The 25875-nt window shown below is 33.0% G+C and overlaps 1 protein-coding gene across 1 annotated transcript; it reads right to left on the reverse strand.

The window, feature by feature from the left end:
• LOC139482250 (MAM and LDL-receptor class A domain-containing protein 1-like) lies at nt 1-25381 on the reverse strand. Its single transcript, XM_071265983.1, has 17 exons — nt 25247-25381; nt 19767-19925; nt 18379-18576; nt 15528-15680; nt 13846-14004; nt 13494-13688; nt 12804-12965; nt 12309-12452; nt 11486-11683; nt 10817-10978; nt 9795-9938; nt 9086-9342; nt 7227-7338; nt 5425-5624; nt 2659-2819; nt 1437-1633; nt 1-86 (listed from the first exon to the last, which is right to left on the reverse strand). Exons 1-17 carry the CDS (start codon nt 25302-25304, stop codon nt 40-42), a joined length of 2706 nt encoding a protein of 901 aa, XP_071122084.1. The 5' UTR covers nt 25305-25381; the 3' UTR covers nt 1-39.
• Between the last annotated feature and the right edge of the window lie 494 nt (nt 25382-25875).

Consider the following 25875-nt stretch of genomic DNA (forward strand, 5'->3'; position numbering starts at 1 on the left):
GTTCATGGTGATTCTTTATTTAATTCCTTCGATGACAAATTATATCCGTTTTACCATAATAGCCAAGGTATCTGCCAAACCAAAACCTGAAATATGTATTAAACCATATTAAACCATGATTCATAAAGATGTACTTATTTTAAGTTCGTAATTCTTATATATATTGCCATTGAAGCTAATTCGTTGTCCTAACTCTTTTGAAATTCGGGAAACAAAAAAATTAGCCAGGATAATAGAAAAAAGCATCGATATTATTTGAGTTTAGAGCGAGTTAATATGTTTCTAAAGAAATTGTTTGATGCTATATTCTTTTATTTTTATGTTCTTTTGCGACCAAGTAACTTAAATACTTATTCTATTTTTAACTGAAAATGAGAAGATACAGTTAGTCTGCAATTAAAAGTTAAATCTTACTTTAACAAAACAGAGAAAATTTAAATAAAGTATCAAGGCAAGTTATAGATATTTCATATCTTTTGGACAGTTTTTTTGGAAATATTTCTGGTGTTTCGTAAATTAAACCATAGCTTTTGTTGAAACCCCCGGCAATAACCTCACGAGACGAAGTTGAAACCCCCGGCAATAACCTCACGAGAACTCGTCTCGTGAGGTTATTGCCGGGGGTTTCAACAAAAGCTATGGTATAATTTACGAAACACCACAAATATTTGCAAAAAATATGAAAAATCTGTTTTAACCTATTGCATCTTTCGCTGTTAAAAATTGTGTATTTCAAATATTTTTGTTTGTTTACTTAAAAAACTCATTAAAAGTCTAGATGTCAGCAGTGTTTAATAAAACGGGTGTGGATCAAACAATTTTATAGTGGGGGTGGGGGTAAAGCAAGCCAACATATGAAAATACTATTAAATAGGTTATTTGTTTACCATATTTCAAGTTCTTTAAAAAGGGCGTGCTTCCTGTCCCCTCCATCCCCTAAAAACTAACCCGCCTTGCCAAACAAACGGTTAGATGTGATTCATGTAAATGTAGCTGTACAGTGGAGCCTATAGAACGTTTACCATTTACAATAACCGAAAATCAACATATTTTTAAACTGTATTTGTTTGTTCTGGGAGCGAATCTTGGTTCATTTAAAACATAGGACAACAGAGTTGGTGTATGTGGGTTCGATTCCCACCCTAAGCAATCATTTATTCCAGCTGGTGCAAAGCGGGCAGTTTAGCTTAGTGGCCCCACACTGACTTTGTTGTTTCTATCAAAAAATTCAGGCGGCCGCGGCCAGGTCTTGACAGTTTTTTTCTTTTGAATACCTTATACAACAAAACCATGGTATAATTGTGAAAATTATACCATGGATAGCTAAGAAATCGATATACCATGACTTCCAAATGATATATGTTTTTCATTCAGGGTATTTATACATTTAATTTCATGGACATTCATGAAGGATACATTTCCTGCCAAATGCTTACTTTTGTCAACCCACTTTGTTTTGTGGTTATATTCAGCATAAGCAAACACCGGGTACTGTTGTTGCTTCATATGTAAACAAGTGCTAGGATAAGATGAGGAAGAACTATATTCTTTATCAATGACAGCAAACCATCCTTTGGCATAGGTATCACATGGGTGGCCATCTTGGAATGTCATGAACGAATACGCGTACCATCTGCAGTTTAAAAAAGCCAAATAAATTGGATTCATAATATAAATATATATATAAGTTTTAATTGAAAACTACGTTCAAACCTATGATTGCGTTGGATAAAAACCGCAATTTTTATACGTGTGCATGTAAAACAAATTTCGTTGTAGAAGGGTCTAAATACAGCACAAACAACATTTTCCAAAAACAAAAAAAGTGAAAAAGTATATTTAAACAAAACGCATTTGACTAACAGGTCAAACAACTGATGTTCTTAAACCCTGCTGACTGCCATTGGCGATTGCCAAATAAAATTGATCACGAGATGTAACAAAATGAATCTTAAATATATATATATAAAACTGTTAATGGCACACACTGCAAATATGTTTCAATAAGATAAAATATCAATGTTTATGTAGATGATTTGGTTTTTGGTACAATAGGTATAGGAAGATGGGGTATGAGTGCCAATGAGACAACTCTCTATCCAAGTCACAATTTATTAAAGTAAACCATTATAAGTCAACACGGAGCCTTGGCTCAAACCGAACAGCAAGCTATATCACAGGCAAACCACCCATAATTGAAAAATATAAGGACACACATCAATAGCACAGGAACACATTCTACTGTATAAACACAGCAAGAGCAACAAACTCTGCAGTTTCAACTGGGTTTTCAATTGGGTTTTACTGTAAAATCAAGTTTACTTTATATCTTATTGCATATTAATTTTGTTTACTTACTAATCTAGAAGATCAATGAGGAAACTTACCACTGTCTTCATAGACGTGTTTTTTATGTTTAGGTAATAAAAGGGGTGGTATCTTGTAATCTCAAAACAACAGCTTTTATAAAGCATTCTTTCTAAAACAAATATCATAACGTAAAGATCTTAGCAAGTAGCGCTTTGTATGCAGCTCTAATTTGTCATCAAGATTTTATAATTTCTTTTGATTAATTTAGTTTATGGATTATAAGCTTATGATCTCCTAAACATTGTTATACGCTCGAATAGAATATAAAATATTGACGAAATGACTTACGAATTTAGTTGGTATTTAAAAAAGCAACCGTCACCATACAAATCATCGAAACTGCTGTTAATCAAGTTTTTGGAAGAGAACCAGTTTATGTTATTTGTATTGGTTCCGTCAAAGATCATAGACATGACTAGTACCTTCTTCTTGTACAGCTCTAATTTAACCTGTAAATATTTTATTACATTGATTAATTTATATTTCCTTCATTTTGTTCCCGTTCGTTTCCATCAAAATGAAACTTTACTGTAATTTCCGTAGATATCTAGTAGGAACGGAGAATATTTGCTGTTTTCACAGTTTTTAAACGCTTCAAAAATTTAAATGTATGTACAATGTCATTCTGGAGACTAGATTAATGATACGATTTAAAGAATAAGGTTTGTTTGTGTTGCAAAACAGAGGTAAATATCTTATATGTTAATAGGGTTAAGAGATATTTACCGCAATTGTCTGTTCTGAACAAGGTTCCAAAAGCATAGAAAGTATTTCACAATGTCTACTAAATCTCACTATAACAAATGTTCAGTTGTTTTCGTGGTTTTTTAAATACACATATATGTATACTCAACTATAACACAGTCAAGGTTGCCATCACATTTTAATATAAATTATTAAAGGCAAAATATAAGAATTTAAGTGTACATGTACAAAGTATCTATGTTTTATTAATTTAAGGCGAAATGACTATATAAGTAAGCCGCCTACCACTCCAATAACAACAAAAAATCGCAAAAAAACTATTTATCTGTCTGTACGTTTAACTCCTACCCTTACCCTTCCGGAGCACCTGAGATCACCCCTAGTTTTTTGGTGGTGTTGTGTTGTTTATTCTTTACTTTCTATATTGTGTCGTGTGTGCTGTTGTTTGTTTGTCTTTTTCATTTTTAGCCATGACGTTGTCAGTTTGTTTTAGATTTATGAGTTTGACTGTCCCTTTGGTATCTTTCGCCCCTCTTTTATGAATTCTTGATAATCATTGACATTTGAATATTTTTTACTTGTTTCATATTCTTACATCGGATTCAAACTTCTTTTAATCTGATTTCTATTGTGCATTTTGCTTTGTTTTATTTTATTTCATATTGGCTAGAGGTATAGGGGATGGTTAAGATAACACAAACATGTTTGATTTTAAATATACCAGGTAGATACAGGAGTGCTTTAGCAAAATTTAGATGTGGTGTAGCACCCATCAGAAAGGAAACTGGTCGTTATGAAAATTTTGATATTGAAAATAGATTATGATTTTACTGATGACTTTGAAGATGAAAAACACGTTTTGTTAAACTGTTCTGTATATTCAGATATTCGTAATGTTATTTTTAACCATGCTAGTAGTGTTGATGAGAATTTTTTACATATGTCAGATTATGAAAAGTTTATAATTCTTTTTACAAATGAAAATATTGCATTTCCCATAGGGACCTATGTTAAACTCTCCGTTGGCTGCCATCTTGGATGATGGAACGGCTACAAAGTAACAAAACTTGGTCAGCACCTCATAAGGAACATTCATGCTATGTTTGGTTTCATTCCATTCAGTGGTTATTTAAAAGAAGTTATTTGTATGCATTTCCCATAGGGACCTTTGTTAAACTAAGTCCCCCGCTGGCGGCTATCTTGGATGATGGACCGGCTACAAAGTAACAACATTCAATCAGCACCTCATAAGGAATATTCATGTCATGTTTGGTTTCATTCCATTCACTGGTTCTCTAGAAGAAGTTCAAAATGTAAAAAGTTAACGACGACGACGGACGACGACGACGGACGCCAAGTGATGTGAAAAGCTCACTTGGCCCTTTGGGCCAGGTGAGCTAAAATTGAAATGAAATTAAAAAACATACAAGACTAACAAAGGCAAGAACCGCCTAACTTGTGAAGGTGCCAAAATGCAGCTAGGTTCAACGTGTTGTTTTGTGATATCCCAACTATCCCCCTATACATGTACTTCTAGCCAATGTAGAATAAAGAAACACACATTAATACGCACAGCTAAACTCAGTTTAAAAGAAGTCCGAGTCCGATGTCAGAATAGGTAACAAAAGAAACTAAGCAAAATGACAATGATACATAAATGAACAAAGGAATGGAATTATCAAACGTGTTATTTTCAGTTTTTACTGACATGCCAGCTCCAGACCTCAATTAAACTATTTGAAAGATCACGCCTTCATCGTATGAAAAACAAGTACAATCCCTCCCGTAAGGGGTTTAGTGTCATACCATCATAAAATATATGAGAAGCACATAACCCGTATCCTACCAACGACTGGTTTCAGTATAAATGTGTTTATTTCCGATTCAAAGACCCTATGAGTGAATCACTATTATTACCAAAACATGCTACCCTTAATGACTTGACAACAGTATCGTAACTATATCTGTATATCCTTTCCAAATAAGTCTGTTAAAGGTTTAATTTGTTTTAACCTTGGTGGACTACTAAGATTAAAAGGGACGAATTAATTGAAGATTTACAGAGTTGTTATGTTGTTTTGAGGATGGAATCCTTTTTCAAAAGAAAAGCCAGCCCTATACATTTCAGAGAAATATCTGTTTGATTGAAATCAGGTTATAACGTTACCACGTTTACAGTCTACCATGTTAAACAACCCGTATCATCGATAAATGACAAAGATATATAAAATAAATACTTGTTTTAGATAATTTGTTAAAAATATATGTATTACACATTCAATTATCATATGGTTATCGTTTACTGTCTTGTACATACAAGAACAGCAAACAATAACAGTGATAAACTACCTGTTTGATGTTTGATGTAGACCAGTTATCAATAATAGGACTCTTCAGGTGATGTTTGGATTTGACATTGAATATTGATATATCTTCGTTCTCGGGTAAACAGTTTTTAGATATTGTACATAGTGAAGGTGTTTGTTTTCTCCATTTGTCATAAATACTGTCACCATTGCCACTCTTTCCAAGGAATACCAGATGCCATTCTGAAGTTATTGTTCAACATTGTTAAAAGTTTATATTACATCGGCATTCTAAAATTTCAAACTTAACTAGTTCAAATTATTCAGAACGACGTTTAAAAAATTATATCAACATATATTCAACTACAGAATAGGTTTGTTCTTTCAATTGTTTTGATTCGCAACTAGTGAGTTTTATGGAGACGACATTTGCGTATACAACAAACCTTAACTTTAAAAGGTTAATTTGGCATAGCAATTTTTATTTCTTATCTTAAAATATAAAAATAAGAAAATTTGGTATGATTGCTTATGAGACAACGATTCACCATAGTTCAAATGAAGGGGATATAAGCAATTACCAGCAAGCATCCGAAATATGTTGCTGTATCACTTCTTAACGTGAGTCTTTGATGTTCTTTCTGAATAATCGAGACTTATAACTTTTGTTAATTATATCTATTTCTTATAAAAAAAAAAACTGCTAGCCATTTATCAATCGGATACATATTTAGTCATTTCTAGATATAAATGAGGCCATTGGAAAAGTAATTTCTCCTCTTGTTTTATTTATTAAAAAAAGAAATTTAAATCCAAGATTATAATTTCCTTCAGCATTGTCCTCTATCATTAAGGTAAACTATTTTATCGTTGTTCTCCTCTTATATTTGATGCGTTTCCCCCAGTTTTAGTTTGTAACCCAGAGTTTTGGATTTTAAAATTAAGATTTATAAGTTTTGAACAGCGGTATACCACTGTTGCCTTTATGTATGTTCCAGACCATATGAGTATTTGGACCGTACGCGTACGGTCCGGACCGTATACGTATACTCGTACGGTCCGACCATACGCGTACGGTCGGACCGTATGAGTATACGCGTATGGTCCAGTACGAGCTGACCATACATGTGATTGGATCATATGGGTTATATTTAAACAATTTATCACAATCTTTAAATTTAGTTTTACAAATTTTTATTATTACAATTAGATGGATAAACTGAACAAACGAACAATTGAAATTAAACATTTGTTTAATTGTATTTCTGAATCTTATGTTGGTACACTCGCCCAAGGTGACACTTGCTACAACGAGTAACGTAATATTTTTTACAATTAAAAATTAGGGGCGGATCCAGCCATTTTAAAAAGGGAATTCCAACGGCCAGAGTAAAGGGGGGGGGGGGGTTCCAACTATATGCTCCCATACAAATGCATTGATCGTCCAAAAAAAGGGGAGGGGGTTCCAACAATTATGTTTACTTAAGATATCTTCAATTTCAGTGATCATAATTCAGTTAATGTATAACTGATTGATATGCTAAATACAAGAGATCAACAGAGTTGATTAGCGTGATTTTTTTAAATAGTTAGAATATAAAGTTTTTATTCCAATCACAATTGAACTTTTTTATATTAATTTGAGAATTAAGTTATGTTGATCTGTAATATACATTTGAAATTAATAAACTTGACCAACTTCTTAATATTAGTCAGACCGTACGCGTACGGTCCGACCGTATGAGTATTTTGAAAAAGTACGCATACGGTCCAGACCGTACGCGTACGGTCCAAATACTCATACGGTCTGGAACATGTACAAAACAGATCACAAACAGTTATTACCTTTAACAGCTTTCTTTGGTAGAACAGAACACGATTGGGTGTTATCTATTGTGACGTCATCGATACCTATGTTTCCTTTGAGTCCTTTACTACAGGTTACATTTATCAGAATCTATAACAAAAAAGTAATATAAATTTTAGCTTTGTAATTTTGCAAAGTTCTCTTATTTCTTTTATATTTTTTTTATATTTTTTGGAAAGTTTTGACATGCATTCCCTATCAAATAGAGAAAAAAAAGTTCCTACGTATTAGTGTAAATATAAAATATGTTGAAAATAGTTTAGTTGTAAAGGTATCAAAAGAAAGGTGAAGGACTTGTGATCCCTTTAAAACATCTATTGACTGATAATTTTGAAAAAAACAGTAATGTAAGAATGCATTCTAAAATAGAGAAGAAAAAAATATGTTTCTCAGATATGAAGTACTTTGTTCGGTGTACCGGGTAATCGGGACGTTCTGATATGCTCTTCCAATCGACACGTTATTTTACCTTCTTTTAAATCGAACGTCACTCATGAGTCATCGAGTACCAAATGTAAATCAGGGTATCTATGCTGTATTTTTTTTTACCACATCGGACAACGATGGAGATAATACGCTATCCAAACACACGTATGAAACATATACTTAGACTATGGCAAGCCGTTCTCGTCAAAACTATGTTTAAACCCGTTTTTCGAAAAAAATACGCACTGAGATTTAAAAACCTAAAATAACACACTGAGAAATCGAAATTACACACTGAGATTTAAAAAAATAAAAAACACACACTGAGAATTCAAAATTACACACTGAGATTTTAAAAAGACACACTGAGATGAAATAAATTGAAAAACACACAGTGAGAATTGTTAATTACACACTGAGATTTCAAAAATACACACTGAGATTAATATGCAAATTACTAATGAATATTCATGAGATGAATAATTCAACAGATTAATATCTTGATCTCAAGAACTCTTGTCACTATAATGAAATGCTATTCCTTCAACCAACATTCGTAATAAATTTCAAGACTTAACATCGCTCATATTCATAAGTTTGTTGCCTATAATTCAGATCATTACTACCAGTGTATCGGGATATTTTTTTTTTTACTTAAAACCGTTGGTTCCTTTTCAAAAGTCTTCCAACTGTTTCCCTGGTTTCGCTAGTTAATCTTTTATATTTTTGTTACGTTTATATGCTATAATAGACACCTGGGTAAAAATTTCACTGCATTCTTTTGCAGATTGTTCCAATGTTTTCTTATAATTTTAATAAAGTTTTTCACCATTTGGTTATATTTTGTAATAAGAGTAAGTGGGTATTTTTCTTGTTCTTGTATTTCTAAAGTTTTTGTATTAATAATTTGGAACCAAATCGAAGGACTAACGAGTTCTGTCCCCTTGTTGTTTTAAGCTTGTAATAGATTCAGATTAAGTATGCTAATTAGATATGTGCGCATAAAAAGTGCGCACAAATCTCAGTGTGTAATTTTAAATTCTCAGTATGTAATTTCAAATTCTCAGTGTGTGTTTTCAGTTTATTTATTCTCAGTGTGTCTTTTTGAAATCTCAGTGTGTAATTTTCAATTCTCAGTGTGTAATTTTCAATTCTCAGTGTGCGTTTTTCATTTTTGTAATCTCAGTGCGTCTTTATGAAATCTCGGTGTGTAATTTTTAATACTCAGTGTGTAGTTTTCAATTCTCAGTGTGTAATTTTCAATTCTCAGTGTGCGTTTTGAAGTTTTAAAACCTCAGTGTGCTTTGTTGTAATTCTCAGTGTGTAATTTTTTCGAAAAATGGTTAAAACCTAGTTTTGACGAGAACGGCTTGCCATATTAGACCTATATCATTTCATCGTATACACTTACTCTGTAATGTAAAGCACTGGCTACTGAAATTTGACCTAGCTTCCACTTTTGTCCTTGTCGGCCCTTGAGTTCCCATATAACTGGAGATCTAGATCCTTTAACATGTACTGACACAGAGAGTTTACCAATACTATCTTCATCCATATGGTACCAGAAACTAACACATGTTCCATTTGTAGGTGCCAGCCTTGTACTTCGTATACTGGCGATGTTCCCTAAACTTTGGGGTGGTGAGCATTCAGTATAAAGATATTTTCCTTAAAACAAGCGAATATACATTAAACCGATTTAATTTTGAGAGTAAACATGCTAAACACAAAAATATGATTTCAATAATGTTATTTCATGACTATCATTTTACATCTTCAACATCAGACACTTTTTTTTAAGAATTAAGGCAATATGTTCTAGAATGAATCATCTATAATTTTACTGATTCATAACTGCCCGTAGATGTCATGGTGTTTACGTAACTGGCATTCATTAATATTTGTGCAAGAACTTCTCTAATACGTATTGTGGTCCCTATGAAGAAATTCTATCGACATTTTCTCTGTCTGTCCATTTGAAGTATTATAACAGAAACAGTACTTTCCAATGTTACTAATACACAGAATAGGTGATATCAGAAATAAGAATTATTAGTGTTCCGACGCTTGTTTTGTGTGGAATGGGTATGGTAATTTGAAACTTTAAAGAAAGCAATTACCAGTTTTATTGTGGTATGTATGATCCACAAAAGGACTTGCGTCTTTCCTTTGGGTGCCTCCCATTCCAACCGACCAATCAAAATCATCATTTGATCCCACGGCGTTTGTCCAGGAACAGAGACCAGATTCGAATGTACAGTTACCTAGTGTTATAGTATCAAACTATATTTAAAATAGTTTACATGTAAATAAATTGATAAACTAATACACATCAGATCATTCTACAAAAGTATCTTTTACATTTAAAGGATAGTTGTGTCTAGGCTGTTTTTTGGTGTTATTTCGAACTCAATAGTTGATCAATTAAATTTTGATATGCACACGTGGAACATAATAACGCACTTTTTCGTTTTCTTGTGTAATATTGTTTCGAACAAACATGATTTACTGCTGCCAATAATCCACTTTGTCAAATATTCTTACCTGGCATTGCTTTCAAAGATTATCACATGCAATAGACACCTTTCGAGTTCGACGCATTTCCGTCAAAAACCATGGTTTGATTAAACATAATTCTTCGTGCGTTTAGGGGCATCGTCACTTCTGTTCCCATGTTGAGCCAATGGTTTTAAAACTATTATCTATATTGCATGAATTATTCAGCAAATTGAATTCTGATAATTGACAATCAGCACTGCTGTCATTATGGAATTGTCATTAAGAACCAACAGAACAAACATTATATCTAGATTATCCTGCACAATGACGACCACTAAGACGCTTGATGAACGTTAATAGTGCAGTGATACAGGCGACCCCCTCTATTTTGAGTTTTTCCGGAGATGGACAAACTCGAAAATGGTCTATTGATTAACTTTTCATAAAAGAAAAACTGAACATCTTTTCGAGCGTACACGTTATTTCCATACAATGTAATGGTAAAATTAAAAATAATCAAATTGGATAAAAATTGTTATTTAAATCTATCAAGGACATCCGAAATTATTGGACTCTTTGAAATATCAAGGTGATGTGTTATTCAAAATGATACGAGATTTGACATATGTATATGTATTTATACCACTTTTTCCAGAATAGCAACCTCCTTGCTTCATATGAATATCGTCAATTGCAATATCCCCATGATAGTCTGAGCCTACAACACCTTCAAAGACAATATGAAATGCACCGAAGTTCGCAGGCACTTCAATTTCTCCCAGTAACCACTTCTTTCCTTGGTCACCTATATAAAATATGTACCCATCAATGGTCTTTGATCCACAGAAATGAAACAAACATTGCACAGAGATTATGTAATACCATTCAAAACAGGAAACATTTCTTTGTAAGTAAACATCGTATAAAAATAAATTAATAAATTAAAAGATCAGAGAATGTGAAAGTGGTTATGTTAAATGTATTTCTTGTTTGAAATTATGACAAATAAAGCAATGGTTTGTTTCGAATGTACTTTCAGAAAGGCAAAAGGACAATGCATGTCTGTTTCTATAGATAAATCTTTTCAATTCCTATTTGTATAATCCGTTTTTTATGTAGCTTATAATGTAGTCTACAGGCCAACATTGTACCAGGCTAACTTTTGATACAGGTTTGGAATCATGATAACAATTCAATTTCTTCTTATGAGTTAATCAACAAATTAATAAATAAAGATGATATTTGAAATATGCCATCGGCTATGGCACCATCAGTAAATATTATTATCTGTCAGCCCTAAACTTTATTATACCCGTTTTTGACCATATCGAATTTCCTAGATTTTTCTTTTGTTTCAAGTAGACATTAAGCTTGCTAATTGTCTGTCCATACATATGATACCAGAACTGTACACATAGGTCCGATGATGGGGATGGCTGTTCTGGTGTCATCAATCGAGCGATATCGCCTGTCGCACGTGGACTTGATGTTTCAATAAACATAAAGAACCCTGCAGAGCGAAAGGTTTAGTAAAATGTATGCTAGTCGCCTAAATTTTCATTATATTGACAACAATGTGTAAGCGATAATAACAAACCTTATCAAACATGTTTTACCCTTGGATACATTTAATTTAGAATTCAGAAAACTGAAGGCACACTCAAGATCTGTACATTTATCACTTTTTGGTTAGTATTAGTATTTCGATCTAGTTTTCTTACTCAATTTACTTAACAGATTTCTAGAACATTCAAAGGATTATTAAAAAAAACCCAATCATTTAATTTTCCTCAGGAAGTTCATGTTACAATGCTGGATTGTCATTAAAAAAGTATAAGCATATTCTTGAAAGGAAAAAGAGAAGGTCCAATGTAAAGTATTTCGCTATAAAATCAAGAATATGGATTAAGAAGAGATAAAAGGTTAACGTTCAACTGCTTTAAATCTGAATAATTAAATCAGCACGATAAGCGAATGTTGCATAAGATTATTATAATTATGTTGCATAAGATTATTCTGATTATGTTGCATAAGATTATTCTGATATGTCTTGGAACTATTTTGATAAACATCGCTTCTTTACTTTGTTTTGTAGAACACAATTCAACATCGATAGTAGAGTGTTATATGTATACCTTTGTTCTCCATTTTGTATGTATGGTCGTTCGTTGGTCCAGTGTCTACAGACGAAGTTTCTCCTGTCTGTCTCGTCCAATCAAAATCATCTGAACTGTCCTGCTCGAATTGACAGATATCCGAGCTCTCAAAATCACAATTTACTTTAAAACAGAACAAAAATCATTGAAGATAAATAGTTATATTGCGTATTTCTGTTTTAATTAATTATTTTCTTCATAGTCACTGTTTTCTTTATAAATTACTGAAAATTTGCGATTATGTTGTACTGAGTAATATAAACTGGTTCATACCATGAAACAATTTGTATGCGCTATTATAAAAAAAACTTATTGGTAAATCACTAAAGGAATTGTGGAGTTAAATTGACTTAACAAAAGAAGTAGGACATGCGATACCAATGCATCGATATTACTTAAATAAATCTGATATATGACATTTTCTTCTTTACAAATAACAATAACAAAACAGTTAGATCGGTTTATCTGCTTTACCTGAACTTTTACGTGCACAAGAATCGGTCATGAATTTTACGTCATCAATTGCAATATCGCCCTGATATCCAGTTCCTCGCATTCCCTCAAACACGATCTGGAAATTACGACTGATTTTTGTAAGTGGGAATTCTCCTCGAATCCACCCATTACCTTTATTGCCTGTAAACCGTTAATAATTTGAAAGTAATAAGTATTAAGATATTCTAACATCAATCTGATGCTTTATCAACCCAAATCAATATTCAGAATAATGTTTTTTTTAAATCTTTTAAAAGTGATTTCGTACAGGATATTTTGAATCCTCAGGATATCATGTTTTACACACACACACATTATAAGTACGGTCATGGATTCATTTGGTCATAACCTGATATTACAAGAAATAGTGTATAATAATATGTAAATGAAATATAAAATAAATTGTGGCAAGATGAAAATAAATTAAGACCATTAAATGTTTCCTCTCCTTATTAAAAGAATCGGCGTTTAACATTGATAAATGTAAACTTCTTCACTACTTGAGTTCTATATTATTTCCCATTTCTGGAGTATTTCATTTATACTTACCATAATCAACCTGACCTTAACAATTATCATAAACAAATAAGCAAGGATGGTGGATTTTACTTGTTAAATATGTTATGATTTTTCTGTACACAATGGGTATTATTAATCTGCAAAACAAACCTTTTTTGCTCCAAACAGCGATTCCTAGCAGACCATTTGATTTCACATAAACATTTAAAGTTCCTATATGTGACCCGTACATGTGGTACCAAAACTGCAAACATCCTTCCTCCGCAGGGAGAGACACAGGAGATATCAGCCGAGCTTTGTTACCGAGTTGTCGTGGATCAGATGCTTCAATGTGAATATAGTGTCCTGTTTTAATAAAGATAGAAAAATGATAAGTTGTATGATTATTTAGTTTTAATCAAAAATATCGTTTGCAAATTCATGAGCAAAGACTACAACAGAAAAAAAAGTTAAAACATAAATAAAGAAATACCCAAAAACAACTTTCAACTAAGTTGTTTACCTGCAATGGATCCGACTGTATGGTCATTTAACGGACCTGTACTTGGTGACGGGGTTGTTCCAGACGTTCTTGTCCAATCAAAATCATCTGTTTTGTCCTCTGTATATCCACATAGATTGGATGATTCAAAATCACATGACAAAGATTTCTTCTTACTTCCTGTGAATAAAACAAATGATAAGTTGTCATTAGAATTTCAGACCGACCGAGCAAGGGTTGTATAGCCATTCCAAAAAAAAATTAACGATCTTGACTGGCTATACAGCCCTTGCACGGTCGGTCGAAAATTCTAAACTTCCACCATCATTGGAATTTCCAAGAGAAAACAATATAAAGTAAAATCACATAAATATTTAACTCAGGGTAAAATTCAAAACGGAGAGTCCCTAACCAAATAACAAAATCAAATGACAAAACACATCAAACAAATGGACAACAACTGTCATATTCCTGACCTGGTACAAACATTTTCAAATGTAGAAAATGGTGGATTGAACCTGGTTTTATAGCGCTAAACCTCTCACTTGTATGACATTCGCATCAAACTTCCATTATGTTTACAATGATGCGTGAACAAAACAGACATAAAAGGTAAAATAGTCAAAATATGGGTACAGCTGTCATCACTGTGTCACAATCTGAAAACAAACAAATATAAAATACATTGACCAATTTGAATGTGAATTGAATTTCAACCATGTTGAAACATAAACAGTTGAACAAAACAAAACAAAAATAATATAACGAATGCTTATGAAACAACAATCGAACCAATTAATACAACAAGCAATTTCTAAGAAGAAGAAAAATAACAGTGTATAAGTGAGTATTGGAGTTCCTTAATGTTAATAAACAATTAATAAATAATAAACTAATTTAAAAGTAAATAAAATATGTGAAAAGGGAGACAACAAATACTATGTATAAAATAAAATTGAGAATGGAAATGGGGAATGTGCCAAAGAGACAACAACCCGACCATAGAAAAAAAACAACAGCAGAAGGTCACCAACAGGTCTTCAATGTAGCGAGAAATTCCCGCACCCGGAGGCGTCCTTCTTATACCTTTTAAAGATTGAGTGAACACAAATAATGCAGTCGCATTAATTGTTGTTATTATTTTGTATGAGCTGAAAAAAAGCAGTAAAATAAAAAAAAAAGGGTCAATTAAAATCCAATTGTCAGTGGACATCAACATCATGTCAAAATTGAAAAAAGGCGAACTGAAAAAAAACCCCAATAAAACACTTCGCATAGAAATATCAAACCAAATTAAACAGTAAGTGAAAACTTTCAGGTAAAAACTGTGGTGTGCTGGAAGGGTACTCAAATACTGCTACAGCATTCGTGTTAAAATATAACAGACAGAGTCGACGAAATCAACTCTCAAAGAAGATATCTAATGTAAGTGCTCAAGGAAAAAAATATAAAGGTGAAAATGGCGACCGATAAGTATTCTTATAACGCATCTTATGTTTCTTCAGATTGACGCCGCCGCTGATTCTTAAATGCAAGTGAAGTTGTTTTCAAATTTTAAAGAATAATGGTGTTAAAACGTAAGTAAATTCGGTGTTGTTAATATCAGTTTACGAATTTGTGATAATTTCGTTTTCCGGTTTTACAGCACAATGTTAAACCTTTGCATATTGTTTTCGTCTATTTGATTGAATATCAGTACTTACCCGGTGAACATGGTCCTTTCTTTATGTCAACATCATCTAATGCAATATCGCCACGGTAACCAAGACCCCTGATACCTTCAAACACTATCGAAACACGACCAGACTTGGCAGGGATATCAAATTCTCCCAACCTCCATGCGTTGCCTTGTTCACCTGTTTCAAGAGAAAAAGTCAAATATATATACAAAAGTCCAACATACGGAGCTATCACATCTTTTTAGATCAATAACATTAACACCATAATGAATGACAACTGCCTGATCATGTATGTCGGGAAATATAAATGTGCTATCTTTACATTTTGTGTTTCCCTGTGCTGTTTCGGCGCGTTCTGTTATACTTGCAAACGCTTTACGGCTATGCCTTTCCAACAGTTTGTCTCGAGAGAAGATTATTGCAGAAACAAGTACACACTGAAATTGGTTACATAATAAATGCCAAAGAATATCTGTCATATTTTATATGTCAGAATTTTGATTTAAGCGAATAGCTCGTCTACATTCCAACCATGATTTTTTGAAAACATTCTAAAGCTAACAATATTTAGCATAAATTATCGCCTAAACATGAAAAAAAAGCAAAGCTAAGACACCCATCATGCATATCAATTTACAACCGTCAATAGATGAAATTTACAAAACGGTGCAACTTTGATAATGATGGTGGATGGATGCTGCGTGTTGCTCAGTTTTAAGTATCTTAAGTGTTGTGGCTTTGATTTTTTTAATTGTTTGTCTGTTTGTCCACGACGTTGTCAGTTTTTTTTTCGACTTATGCGTTTGAATGTCCCTCTCGTTCTTTTGTCTCCTTTTAAAGTCCAGTAGCAAATTAACATGCATGTTCCGGACGAGAACGTTATAATGTTATTTGAATATTCACCCTCTTTTGTACACGACCAACACGTTAAACCATATTCTAACATGACGTCCTCCAAACGCTTTGAGTACACACCCGTGGTAAAATATGAATATATTGCCAGTGCTGTTCCGATTGTACTCCCACGTCATATGCTTTTTTATGAATGAGATACCCGACGTCATAGAACAATGACGTTAGAATGTAAGCATTTTACGGGAAAATACACGCTTGTGAATACGAAAATCATCACAAGGAAACATACACAAATGATTTTAAAATGTGGCAAAAGCCCTTTATTGAACATCATATTAGAATTGAATAAATTGTCATTCAAATTCATCCAAAACTGTCTAAATACATTATTTTAAATAGTTTAAGCATGTCACTAATGCAGTTTGCTCCGTTCTTTTACGCTAGTTTATTAGTGCGTTTATTTATGGGAACGGCAAATATTTGCCTACACCTAGAGCGCTTCGATCCAAAAGAATTGCCGTATGTGTCCTATCAGAATCGAAATAATTCATGGGGGCTTGAATATATCTAGATTTTACCACGGGTTGTCCCTTTATGCCGATATTTTACCCCTCGCTATCGCTCAGGGGTAAAATATTTGTCATAAAGGGCCAACCCGTGGTAAAATCACGATATATTCAAGCCCCCATGAATTATTTCTTAAGTATAAATATAAAATATATATATAATTTTAACGTCACAGTTCACATGGCAACAGTTCGCATATCACCTTAAGTTGGTGTCACACATTCACGATTTTTACTGCCGTCCTTGAAAGGACAATTCCCGATTAAAATTTGTCAAAAGTCTGATCAAGATCCTGTGAATCGTAAATGGATATACAAGCTTTAATTAAAATTTTTAAAAATATAATCTAATCACGACAACAATCAGATATTGTTCAGGAAGCGTAGATATTCTACCGTTTCCAAGCGAATTTGTCCCGATAACCCCGTTCTCTATCCGCTTCTGATTCGATTTGTATCTTTCGCATGGTAAAATTCGACCGAGTCTGTCATGACTGCGTCCCGATTCTATCGAATGTAATCCGACAAAGATCAGACAGTGCCAGACAGTGAACCGACGCTGACGGAAGCTATCCGTTCGAAAACTGTCAGCATACTCGGGATGATCAGGTACTGTCCGAACGTAATCCTATAACGGTCCGCTCTATCGCCTTATAAACGGATTTGTCTGGTCTCAGTCGTATTGTATTCTGTAATTGTCCTGACTCTGACTTGGGTATTCTTTACGAATTTCGTATTAATAACGGGATTGTTCCGGAACGGTTTCGACAAAGAAGTTCGCAATCGACAAGATCTGGATGCAATCTTGACTCAATCGGCAGAAAAACAGCAATGAAAAATTTCTCCAGATCATTCCCGTTCCACAGGACACCGTCCAGGAAACAAAGAACACTGTTAGGATTTTGATCCAATACCGCAAAATCTGTCACGACATAGTCACGCTTGCAATCCGACTAGACAAAATCGGCTGAGTTTCCCCGAATGTTACGCACCTAACTGGTGCTTCGCTGAACTACCCGGACCACTTCCGACCCGTAGGAATCTGTTACTAACTTAAACGACTGCGTTCAGACAATGATATGACATTCCAGAAAATTGAGGATAGTGATCCGACTTTTTCACTTTTCGTGTCTTATAGCTGTCTGATCTCAAACAGGAGCAATAATAGGCAATGTGTGAACCCCGCATTACACAGGCACATTATTCCGACTGCTTAAGCGGAAGAGCAGAAAATACTAATCTTAAAGTCTTTAGTTTCTAACCACCCGTGTTTTGAATTCACGACAATCCGCAATCGAGGCGAATCTGTTACTACGAGAAGGGGTCAAATTAACCCAAAATATGTTATTGTTTAGTAAGGTAACAACGTTATTTTTTCTTCCACAGAACAGACAAAGAAGAAGTTACATATATCTGATCTTACTGAATCCCTACTTTACAAATGACAGCTTTACCTTTTTTCCTCCAGACTGGTTTCCCAGTGATGCCATTAGTTTGTAGATAAACATTGAGAGTACCAGTATCTTGTCCGTACATGTGATACCAAAATGTGACACATCGATCAGACGACGATGAGGTTTGTTCAAGTGAAACAAGTCGGGCTTTATCACCTTGAAGTCGCGGACTTGAAGTCTCGATATGCATATAATAACCTTCAATATAAAAAAAAAAAAAATTATTTCAATGTTTAATTGTGCTGTTGAGTTGCTGTTTGATTAGGAAAACAATACTCTATATATGCCTGACGTCCGTATAGCACTTTTAGCATCTACCGTCAAGTATACCTCACAGTCCTTTTTATTCATGTTCACTTTAAATGAACAGCTTCAAAATACAGGATATATAATATCCGAATACTGTAGATACATGTAATTAAGAATTGAATGCTTCTTTTTGTAAATTTATTGGGGTGTAAAAGCGTTGACCGAAGTACATTTTGTATGAAGCGCGGAAGCGCTTCATTCTAAAAATGTGCACACGGTCAACGCTTTTACAACCCTATAAAGTTACAAAAAGAAGCATTCAATACTTATAATTACATTTTTTAGCTATGATCATGAAAACACGAATTTTATATATTTTGTTATTTAATTCACCTGTGCACTTTATTGTTGGTCCACGTGTTATCATGAATGAAAAGTTGTATTGAGCAATGCAACTGTTTCCGGAATAACTAGTGATGTACAGTTAGCCAATCAGAATAAAGTATTATAATGAAACATACATCTAATGTAATTATTTGCGTGTAACGAACTGAAAGTATATGATTATAATTACGTAAAGCTGTTTTAAAGTTGTAGGATATAGAATAACAGTCGTTGTTTGTGTTTTAATTGAGTGATCTTAAGATGTTCTATGAGCCTCGTCTATGAAAACACATATACATATACTGGAAAATATCAAACAGACCCCTTCATTAGTAATGGAGCCAATATTGTGAATTGCAAGTCTCTTGGTCACTGTAGTAAAGTAAAATTCTAGAGATTTAAACTGAGATTTATATTACACATGTTAATGTTAATCGATTTAATATGAGACTTATATATAGATATAAAAAGATGTGGTAATAGTACCAATGAGACAACTGTCCATCAAAGTCACAATTTATAAAAGTAAACCATCAAGGTACAGCCTTCAACATGGAACTCTGCCTCACTCCGAACAGCAATCTATGAAGGGCCCCAAAATATTACTTGTGTAAAACCATTTAAACACGATAACCAACGGTCCAATCTATATAAAAAAACGCCAATTCTGGATCTTCTTGGTTGTAGCTGACTATCAGGCTTTTCCTATGTACTTGTGTGGATGGGTTGATGTCTTACACGTTTAATTGTTTTACCTTTATCAGATTTCTTTGTGTGATCGTGGTCAGGTCCTGTGTCTGTCGATGGAGTTTCCCCCGTTGATCTTGTCCAATCAAAATCATCCTTTTTATCCTGCTTATAACCACATATATTAGAGTTCTCGAATGTACACGGTGTCGAAACACATGGATCAACTGAAGAATAAGATAATGCACGTGATGTATTGACTTGATGAACTTATCTTTAGTGATGCAGAAACTTTCAAAATAACATCACTTTATTGAACTATTTTTAAAACAATTTAAAAGTTGAATTTCTTAGGATCAAAAGTTCCTTATTATCGTTAATTAGAATTTTGTTTTTGAAAAATTGAATTTGTTTCACTTGTAATGTTAATGACCCTGTGTATTTGGAGCTCTGAAAATCTCGTACTGTCGTCTCTAAACCATACATCTTAAGGAGGGTAGATCTAATTGATTTCATTAAAAAAAATTCTTAATAAATTGTTCTCATAATTCAAATATTAGATTAACATATTTTAATTGCATTAACAGAGAACACAGTGTAGATACTATTCTGTACGCTATCCGGAAGTCGTGATTTTCGAAGCGATGACTTCCAACTGGCTAACAGGACGGTTTTGCCTACGGTGACTTTTCTCACCATTTGTTTACACCTATACTTATAAAGTGCTTTGAACATCTTCAAGGTATGTAAAGCACCATAAATATGTGTAACTTTAACAAAAACATGCATTAGAATATAAAATATACGTGTGCATCATACCAACTTGATAGAAAAAAGTGAAATCGATGGACAATTTTGCTTTCGTAGTACAAAACAAATAACCTTTTATTGCAAATATTTGCATCAGTTTAAAGTTCAATATATACTGTTTCAATATTCGTTTCGTATTTAAGTAGAACATTCGTATTTCCCATAAAAAATATGTTTTCCTTGAGGATCCCAAAATAAATTACTGTACGATCAGTCCATAACTGACTGTATTCTAGTAGCGATTTCAAATTTTTTTACTGTATGACCAGTCGTGATTTTGAAGAAAAAAACAAAGGCAATTTGAAGGTATCTACGTATTTATATGATATTATGAACTGTCAAGGGAACTTTACAGTGTAATATCGTTCATCAGACAATATAAATATAGATATGATGATTTTTGTAGACTGCAAAATAATTGTATTTTTGTTCCGTCAGTCTTGTTTAAAATCAAACGCCTAAAAAGCAATACTTGATTTGATTGTGGACTTTGTAATAGTGTATAGTTGCAATTATCTATTTAACTATAATATTTTAAAAAACTATTTACATCGTCCGCCGAAACATTCAGATTAAAAGTTGATATTAGTCGACCCTGAGAATAACTTTGGGATGGGGTGAAAAGGAGGCACATTATAAATATCTACTGACTTTGTTATTTGAAAATTGTTAATGAAATGAACATGTTAAATTCAAATCAATATAGAATCATATTCAAAACAGTGTGGTCCTGGCCATTGATTGACGACCTAAATTATCCCATTGACTGGGACAGATTAAGTGAACGTTTGTCGGTAACGACCATTGCTCACCAGTGGCGTAGCCAGGGTTAAAATGATGTGGATGCGAAACTGTTCGCCGAGCGGAGCGAGGTAAACAAAAATTTTAGGACCTTTGATGCACTTTTTTCTTTCGGACGTTTTACCTGTATACATGTGTACTCCCCCTACAATCCGACAATGGCTAGATTTTTGTTTAATTTCAAAATACTCATCAATATATAAGTTTCTCACAGAATTTTGTTGTTTTCTCGTAACTACCATCATTAGATACAGTAATATGTGATGTTAAAGTTTCACATCCAATTGAAATATGAAATCTCAAAATGGACCCATTACAAAGGCCCTTTTGTATATGGAACTTCGAAATATAGGCTCTGAAGTGATACCCCCCTTTCCCGGAATTTGAGCCTCCACATGGGATTTTTTTATTACTTGTCTTAACGCGTTGCAGGGGACAGAAATGCCGGGCGTCCGTCATGTGTTGCCAGATTTTTGTGAAATTTATATCATCAGCAATGTCTTTGAAATTCGCGAAAATAAGTCCTGATCAAATAATAAAACCAACTATGTCCCCTTTAAAATATAAATAATAATTGATATAAAAAATGTACCATTGCATTTGGCCTGAAGCTTTTATTTCTCTTTAGATGTTAAATTAAAAAAAAAGAAAGAAAATGCTTTTTTTTAATAACTGCCCTTGTATATTAGAAGAGATAAATATGTGCACTACGGGGACTTTTGAACTCTTTTTTTGAAATATTGAAATATTGTTTGAAACGGGTATTTATTAGCCCAGAAACGATCACACTCCATAATAAATACTAGTCGTATTTAATGTAATAGGAAACGATATCAGGTAATGATGTGTTCGTTGTCAACTAGTAACGTTGCTATGTCATCGCTCCGCTTGGTTCAATCTCAGACCAAACATGTCTGCAAGTCTACGTATTATCATCCTCTGCGCTTGCCGTTGCCGACGACGCGCTACTTTAAGATGTAGACTTTTTACGAAAAAGTTGACTTGGAAATGATTGCATGATGTTCACATATCCTCACCCTTACATTCAGACACAACATACATATATATATATATATTATATATATATATATATATATATATATATATATATATATATATATATATATATATATATATATATATATATAGAGTCTATACGAATCTACATATATATATATTTGTTGTTGTCAAAATGATGTGGATGCTTGAGCATCTGAGCATACATGCAAGCTACGCCACTGCTCACTTCTTACTTATTATAGAATTTAAACTGTGGGGTCACCATAGGTTCTTAACGCCTTTAATATTAAAATAATTCGAAAAATTATTCAGGAATAACCTTTATGTTTTGATTTATGTTATTGATATAAATCAACACATCGTATTATTCCGGATTAGTTTTTCGAATTACTTTATTTAGGTGTTGAGAACCTTATGTGACCCCACAGATTCAGTGTCTTTAACAAGTACATAGTGAGCAGTGATTGATACCGACAAACGTTCACCTAATCTGTCCCAGTCAATGGGATAATTTAGGTCGTCAATCAATGGCCAGGACCACACTGTTTTGAATATGATTCTAAATGCTGTAATGCATTCAAGTATACGAAAGATATATTTCTTTTTCATGATAATCCAATGACAGAGTTTCAATGACAGAGTTTCGCTGTTTTTATTCATCTTTTTACGGTCAAGAGATTTTGCAGAACTGGTAGATCATTGCATAATTCGTCATGATTCAGAAGAATTAAAGTTGAAAGTGGCAATGCATAGTCCGTATCTTATACAAAGAACCCCCATAAAAGATGTTTACTTAAATTCGAAATAGACGGTGCACAATACAGTCATTATAATTTATGATAAGGAATCCGGAGAGATTAATTAAGTCATATAAGTGACGGATAAAAAAGGGAGATCCGGCGGATTGAAACCCTTTTTAACTATCAATGCATTTGTATGGGAACATATATTTGGAATCCCCTTTTCTCCTGGATTGGACCCTCTCTCCATTTAAAAATGGCTGGAAACCCCATTGTATATTAAGTGGTAAATGAGGAGATGCACTTACAAAACCGGCCAAACATAGTATAACTGTCCAACGAACGAACGGAAAGACGGCCTTCATTATCATTATAAACCCCCGCAAAGTGTTGTACAATTGGGTGTCACAGAAATAGCTCTACTCCCAAAACAAAGTGAAGTAACTGTGATCAATTATAGGCTACAGTGCGGCCTCGAATGTGTGTAAATACATGCATTTTTGTATTACAATTAAATCTGTGCGTTTGTACAATTTAAGTATAACGGAGGACAATTCTGAAACTTATACATACAACAAATCTTCCTCTTGTTTTAACAACATTTTGATTTAAACATCCTTATACTGAATGTAGTAAGTCGAGTACACCCTATTAAGCTAAACATGTTTCATATAAGTTTTCAGGATGTTAAGTTATTGAAATATATTTGTGTTATTTCGAAAAATGACACCTTCTAAATGTATCGTAAATAACTTTGCAATCACTACTAGAATACAGTGAAATAAAGATTTTAACAACATTTAACATCCTTATACTGAATGTAGTAAGTCGAGTACACCCTATTAAGCTAAACATGTTTCATATAAGTTTTCAGGATGTGAATTTATTGAAATATATTTGTGTTATTTAGAAAAATGACACCTTCTAAATGTATCGTAAATAACTTTGAAATCACTACTAGAATACAGTGAAATAACGACTGATCATACAGTTTCAAAATATACAAGCGAGACTGATCGTACAGTGAGAAATTCAAACAAGTGTTATTTTCTTATTTCTGGCTTCAAAGATCTGGTTGAAACTTTTACCACCACTTGAAATATATTTCATTTAGTTAATTAAGTCTGGTATTTACGTTAATTTGTACAGTAAGAGGGTAAAAAGATTATTTTTAGGTTCACAGACTGATTGTCCTTAGTGATGCACTTGAAAATCTATTGATTAAGACAGAGATACGAATAATGAATGTGCTAAATTTAATTCTAAACCATTTGAGAATATCGATGTCAGCTGAATTAATCATTCAGCAATGTACAGATGATCCACTTACCGTTTAATTCAGTATATCCATCAAATTTCACATGCTATCCAAAAAGTTCTCGCTTCGAAAATCGCGACTTCCGGATAGCGTACAGAATAGTATCTACACTGTGGAGAAAGTAATTCATTTGCTAATCTTACTGACAATGACAAAGTTATATATATACCCATCAACACCAACACAAGTGAATAAACTAGGATCCTTTATAAAAAAAAGTCTATTGAACTGAGGACAGGGGACCCTTTAATATTTACCTGAATTTGTGTATATATATTGAGTTACTTAGTTATTGTCTTTATTTGTTTTTGTTGTTGTTATATGTCACAAACTGTAAAGTTTATATGGCAATAAAACTTTGAATTTGAATTGAATTGAAAAAAAGTAAACAAAACACATATGATGAATGGTCATGTGAAGCTTATATTTATTTATGTACGTACTTCGTCTCATTTTGTTATTCATTCGCTTGAAATAAATTAATCATATTGGTTTCCCCGCAGTATATATAATACAAACATCAAATAGACAACCGCACCATTGTAATATCATTAGAAGCAAACAAATTAAGCATTATAACTGTGTTTCATCAGAGGAAGTACTTACATGTACTCTATACATACACGTTCAAAGACATGTAAAATATGTTTACATGTTCAAATACTGTTGTCTACGTTCTCTCAAGTGGCAAATATTTCATGCATTTTCAGAAACAACAATTAAATAATTTGAGCTGTTTTAGAGTATAAAACCATTGCATATATTAGGTCTTTCCACTTTTCCGTGGAAAGACCTATTGGTTTTCTTCTGATTTTTTTTTTTAGTAATATGAGTAAACATTATTATAAGATGTACCCACCAATATTCAAAAGCACCGATATTATTCCAATTAGTTGTATTAAAAGGAACATGTCCATATTGTCAAGTTTGGAAAAAATACAATGGCGGGAAGGTGATCACGACATACTGTAATTTCTATGATATTTGATACATTATATGTTTTGTATTTTATTAAACTATTGAATATTAGTTCATGGGTCGATATAAATTATGTTAGACTGTTCTCAATGTTTTCAAGGACACCTTCACCTCCAAAATGTCAATAGCTTGTAACTTACCATAGTTGATAAACTTCTATAAAAACTTTTCCACTTTTTACAAAACATTAATGTTTTTCTAAAAAAAAATCATTGGACATTATTTAGTTAAAGTTCTAATTGGGACGTGAATTTCTATGGATAATTTCAGCTGAGGTTACTGATCTCAATAAAAAATAATGAAAGTATGACGTGTATATATGCGTCCATTGAGACATGTAAAATATCATCTAAAAACTGATGTTTGTTCAGAGAACAACAGAGGTCTCTGCATGTCCCATAGTATACATGTCAGAAATAGTTAGATTCAAATTAGTCGACTTATCTGGGAATTTACTTTTATATGCATTGTAAACAAAAGGATGTTTTTAACTTTTAACAAGTAACATCG

This window comes from Mytilus edulis, chromosome 7, assembly GCF_963676685.1.
Source record: "Mytilus edulis chromosome 7, xbMytEdul2.2, whole genome shotgun sequence".
In the NCBI taxonomy this organism is placed as follows: Eukaryota; Metazoa; Mollusca; class Bivalvia; order Mytilida; family Mytilidae; genus Mytilus; species Mytilus edulis.

Excerpts from the sequence above, each read along its gene's own strand:
- LOC139482250 (XM_071265983.1), bottom strand. The coding sequence starts at position 25,304 with ATGGACATGTTCCTTTTAATACAACTAATTGGAATAATATCGGTGCTT. Across the intron at positions 19,926-25,246 it reads ATCGGTGCTTTTGAATATTG|TTGATCCATGTGTTTCGACA; the intron begins GTGGGTACATCT and ends CTTATTCTTCAG. Across the intron at positions 10,979-11,485 it reads TTCGATATGGTCAAAAACGG|GTGACCAAGGAAAGAAGTGG; the intron begins GTATAATAAAGT and ends TATTTTATATAG.